The sequence below is a fragment of the Heptranchias perlo genome, chromosome 3 (assembly GCF_035084215.1).
Source record: "Heptranchias perlo isolate sHepPer1 chromosome 3, sHepPer1.hap1, whole genome shotgun sequence".
Classification (NCBI taxonomy): domain Eukaryota; kingdom Metazoa; phylum Chordata; class Chondrichthyes; order Hexanchiformes; family Hexanchidae; genus Heptranchias; species Heptranchias perlo.
Window position 1 is genome coordinate 140,657,994 of NC_090327.1, and position 5,518 is coordinate 140,663,511.

Genomic DNA, 5,518 nt, shown 5'->3' on the forward strand with positions numbered 1-5,518 from the left:
GGAATGCGCTGCTGAAAAAGTGGTGGAACCAGATTCAATAGTAACTTTCAAAAGGGAATTACATTAACATTTGATGATGAAAACATTACAGGGCTATGGAGAAGAGTAAGGGATTGGGCCTAATTGGATTGCTCTTTCAACCAGCCGGTACAGGCACGGTGGAACGAATGGAATCCTTCTGTATGCTGTATCAATCTATGAAGCTGTGATTCTATGCAATCTAATCGTGAAAAAAGGGTAGAGTTCCTTCGTTTTCTTTCATTCCATTGATTTTTCTTTTTTCTCTCTTTCAGATCAACATAATGTTAGAAATCCCAATTTTATTTGCTGATTCCTCGGTGCCATCCATTCCAATCAAATTCACCATTCCAATCCAATCCATTCGTTATTACACAGTATCACACGATGTGTTTAATTCCGTTGCATTACCTCGCGGTCTGTTTACTGATGAATGTTTCTTCATATTGTATGTTCTAATGAATAACAAGAAACAGTGGTACCAAATCAGTTTGCACCATTCGTAAATTAGGGCTATGGATGCTCCTCGCTGGTCACATGGAGTTGAAACAATTCCTGCAATTAATTAATTCAGTTAGTATTGTCTGAGACTTTTAATCTCAGGCGCATGTGGTTTTAGTGCCACCCGAGTCTCAGACTGTGTGAGCGATTCTCCGGGTCAGTCTGTTATCTACCACAAATGAAATACAGTGATTTAGAGTCACATAATACTGGGCACTGTTGAAGGTACAAGAGCAGTGCTGACTTTTATTGACGCTCTTTGGATCTTTCTGTGTCTCCATGTGAGGGACAGAAATACGGTCCATGGGTATTTCATAGGTTTTTGTGTGTGTGGCTGGCAAGTCCGCCATTTCTTGCCCGTCCCAAGATAAGCGGCTGCTCGGCCACTTCAGACCGCAGTCAACGGTAAACTGCATTGGTATTATAAAGGAATTACGGATCAGCCAGAGCGGGGCCATGTTTATCAGATTCATAAGAAAATAGTTCAGCTGTCATTTCTCTGGTGAGATAGGAGTTGAAGGTCCCACTTGCCCAATTATGGAAGAAAAATACATTAAAATCATCGGCAAGGTTAACAGAACCCAACCCAATATGATTTCTGTGGCCGAATGGATAAAGCGTCTAAATGCGGTATTTAATTGAGATTTTATCAGAAGATTACAGGTTCGAGTCCTGTCTTGATCGTTTTTACTCACTATGTGAAAACATGTTCTACTTGCGGCCTAAATGTTTCGCACACAACTATCTTTCACGTGGTGCAACAGAAATACCGGCATTCGTTTTGCTTATGTTAGCTGACTGCATTTCAACATTGTCGCTCTGGCTGCAGGGGCAGGACATGCGGTAAAGGAGACTTTCCTGTAGAGATTTCCTGCTGTTTGAATTCAGAAAGCAGGAACTGAAACGGTTTGCGGGTCGTGAGTCTGTGGAATTCCCGTCCCCAGAGAGCGGTGGAGGCAGGGTCATTGAATATATTTAAGGCTGAGTTGGATAGAATACTGATTAACAAGGAAATCAAAGGTTGTAGTAGGTAGACGGGAAAGTAGGGTTGAGGTCGAAATCCGATCAGCCATGATCTTAACAAATGACAGAGCAGGCTGGAGGGTCCGAATGGTCTACTCCTGCTCTTAATTCGTATGGTCGTATGTTCGTATTAGAATATTTAAGGCCAAAACCAAACAATATCTCATCAGCATCATATATCTATCTCGATCTATTCTATTGCTCAGATCTCCACCTATTTGTTTTACATATGTTCTTACTGCCCAGACCCACATTAAGCATTTCATGTAGTGGTGTTGGCAGCGTGACTGACCATGTCTTGGACCCGTTCTTCAGTGCATTTTCATCATGCTGGTTGCTTTACACGCAGCAGGTCAATTCTGTACACAGCGTTATCACAACATCAGGGAGAACTAGACATACGATACAAGCCATTCCTGCCCTTTCTGGCAACTAATTAAAAGATCGGGGTGGGGGAGGCGTATGGAAGTGTTCGATTAGAATCTGCTCCAGCATGTCCCGCTATTTCGAATAATGGCCAAGCCAACAAATACATTCTTCCCATTGTTTAGTACAAGCAAGGCCACAATCATCTCCAAGAGAACGGTACCAATTAACTATCATAACTGCACTTTCCTGACTTTACTAGATTTTATATTGACACCAGATTGATATCTTTGGCGAGTCGTGCGCATGTGATTTAAGTTAAGAATGGAAGCGAAATGATAGATCGATGCAGACTGCTTACATTGGTTGAAGAATCAAGAACTAACGGTCAGAGATTTTTTTTTAAATGAAGAGATTTAGATCTCAGAGCAGGAGAAACCTTTTTACATGGAGAGATGTGAAGATGTTGAAATTACAGAGCCTGAGATTAGTCAATATTCAAGATTTAAGTGGATAGATTGACGAATAAAATTAGATTGAATGCATGTTGAGACCAGGCGGGTAAAGTGATTGGGACTATTTGCTCGGTGGCGGTGAAACGTGGACAGGGACGGGTTCGGTCGAATGATCTGATCCCCTATTATAAAATTTCAACATTTTGGTGCTGAGTTGAGATTTTTAACTCAATATCTATAAACAGGGACGTATAGCATCATACAGACGAGTCAAGATCCTACTGTTTCCATCATTATATCACTCATCAGGGGACAGGGCCCCATTCTATTTGGCCAGGAATCAATGGGGAGCGAAATCTGATGGGAGACCAGCGTCTGCAACATTCACACCAAGATTACAGAAGAATTACAAATAACCACGATTGCAACACCATTTATTGTTTCTACACCAAAGAAAATGTTATCTATTAATTAAACTGGCGGGTCTCATTCCAGTCCCTGCGGTGTAACACAGTTAACGCTGACGCCCACATTTTCTATTCCACTGCTGAAGCTCCATTATGTCTGTTCTCTTTTAAACTTGAGCGGGAAGCCCGTTGTTTTAGCAGATAACGATTCTGTTCACCAAGGGAACGCAGCAGACATCAAATACAAGGCACACAATGGAAGAAATATTTCATGACACCTGCTCATTCTCACAAGAAAAATCCAGACTGTCATTCTAAAATGAGAGACCGGATGTAATTCAGCTCTCGTTCGGACAGGAAGCTTTGGTATTGTTTTTCATTTTCTTAACCAATGTTAGAATAAATGTCCAAGGAGATTTCGCCACCTTCTTCAGCTCTTCCCTGAATTTAGTTTGGGTAGCTGCATAAATACACGTGTTTGTGCAGGAACTCAAATACATAAGCAGATATCCGGATTCAGTCGCAATATAAACAGGGGCTCCATAATCGCCTCGGTAATGCACGATGTTTGTCAGTCTACTGGTTAAAAAACTCACGGCAGCTGTCAGCCACAACAGTAAAAAACTGCCCGATACAGTGAACAGTAAAATGATGGATTTCCTTCTGTTCTCCATCTCTGGATCGGTCTGATTCTCATTGCTGTGACGCCGGAGTCCCCTGCGGGCTTTATTGGCTACAAAAATGCTTCTGACTATCAAACAATTAAACAGTAACATCAATGCAAAAGGAATCCATGGAACGAAAATACTTTTCAACCAAGAGTACACAACACCTGTAGGCGATGAGAAAAAGTCCACTCTAGAGCGGCAACCCCAAGGAATATTGTTAATTATTCTTTCAGGTTCATATGCAAACCAAAAGGGTGTGTTCTGTAAACAGAAAAGGACAGCGACGGCTGTTATAACCGCGGCCGCAGTTCTCACCGTGCAGTACTTTCTTTTAAACTTCTCACAACATATAGCTACAAATCGGTCAAATGTGAACAAGACGGTAAACCATACTGATATATCCAAGGTGATACAATTCATGCAATGAATGAACTTACAAACGTCAGTGTAGGAAAGAAATGAATTTGGAAAGTGATGATTGAGAATATGATAGACGATTACATGAATGATCATGACCAGGAGATCTGCTGTCGCCATGGCCACCATGTAGACAGAGATACATTTGGAAAGGCCGCAATTTCCTCTGGAGAGAATCACAATTGTCAATAGGTTCGCTGTAAGAAAGAGGGAAAAGAGGTAATTAACGGGGATAGTCATTTAAATCTCACAGCATATTGTATGGAAATGTTCCAATGTGTCCCTACTTAAGGTTATGCACACGGATTTGTTTTTTAAATAAAGATGAGCATTAATGACATTTTGTTTAAAATATAGAAATCATTGAATACTCAAGATAGAGGGATTGAAAATGCGCCGTCCTTCCAGCATACATAAGTCAGACGTCCTCAGATACTAAATATAATTTCCCAGCAATTACTGTGAAGATAATAATTCAAATAAAACAATCAGTTGAGACAAAAGCATTCAATTTCGGTCGAAACTCTGCGCTTTTTCTATTTATAATCGCCGCGATGAGGTTGTTCAGTGATAGACCGGCAACTGGTGGAACTGCGAAATTTCTTTGCAGCACAGGGATGGGGAGCAGCCCCCTGAACGGCAATTATTTCTCAAAATATCTTTCAAACTCCCCTGTTGGGTGGAGGCGCTGCAGTCCGAGGAATTATCTAATTAAAGTAGATAGAGAACAGTGGTACTAATGAGTTGATGAATGTTGGAGGGGCCGGTGGATTAGCCTCAACCTCCGCGGTATAGGGAGTAATGTTCGGCGCCCAGTGCCCACGGTTTACCGACCAGAACAGTGGCTCACCGGCCGTGAGGACGGAGAGGATTACTGCTGATATTCACCAACTTGTCCCGATGGATAAAAGAGGACATTCTCGGAATCTGTTACACATCATTAACAGTGAGATTGTCAACAACTATAGACAACAGCATATATTGACTTACCGGGAATAGCGAAAGTAGCTAGAACAGGGTAATAGATATCTTTTATCAGTAGAATTGTTGGCCGTTCCATTTTTTTGGAAGACTGTGTCAATTCTGTCCGCTTTACCGTTCCGACTGGAATGCACCAGATAAGCTCCACCTTTATAGAACAGTCCGTGTCCCAGTGTGAAAATCAGTTTACACAATAATTGGCGTTAGTTACAGTCACTTAACAAACAAGACAAGATTTTCCGCTCCAGTGCACACGGGAGGTCAATCGGGAAATTGTACCGCTCAGTCATGAAACTCCTTCCATTTGAATTAATTAACAGAGAGTAATCATGGAGAAATGTACTCTGCGCATACGCAGTGATCCCCGCTGGGGTCTTCGCTTCCAGACCCTGCAGAAGGTTCTTCGGGCATCTTATTAATTCGCTGAAATCTTAACTCATCCGTTGAATATTTAAAATTTGTTCCGTACTGTGATGCTACCTGGTGGTGACACGGCTTTAACATTACTGGTGGTGAAACGACACTAACATTACTGGTGGTGAAACTAATCTCAGATTACTGGTGGTGAACCGACGCGAATATGACTGGGAGTGATCTAAATCTAACATTACTGGTAGTGAGTCAATTCTAACATTACTGGTGGTGATCATCCTCCAACATTAATATCGTGACACTTATCTGA

At 41.7% G+C, this 5,518-nt stretch overlaps 1 protein-coding gene across 1 annotated transcript; it reads right to left on the minus strand.

The window, feature by feature from the left end:
- Positions 1–3,108: 3,108 nt before the first annotated feature.
- LOC137309036 (probable G-protein coupled receptor 139) lies at positions 3,109–4,915 on the minus strand. The gene is made up of 2 exons (XM_067977380.1): positions 4,846–4,915; positions 3,109–4,052 (listed from the first exon to the last, which is right to left on the minus strand). The coding sequence occupies exons 1-2, from the start codon at positions 4,913–4,915 to the stop codon at positions 3,109–3,111; spliced, it is 1,014 nt and encodes a 337-aa protein (XP_067833481.1).
- Between the last annotated feature and the right edge of the window lie 603 nt (positions 4,916–5,518).

What these genes read in the sequence shown, in the direction of transcription:
- LOC137309036 (XM_067977380.1), bottom strand. Translation starts at nt 4,915, where the DNA reads ATGGAACGGCCAACAATTCTACTGATAAAAGATATCTATTACCCTGTT. An exon ending in AGCTACTTTCGCTATTCCCG is followed by an intron (nt 4,053 to 4,845) that starts GTAAGTCAATAT and finishes TCTTTCTTACAG; the next exon opens with CGAACCTATTGACAATTGTG.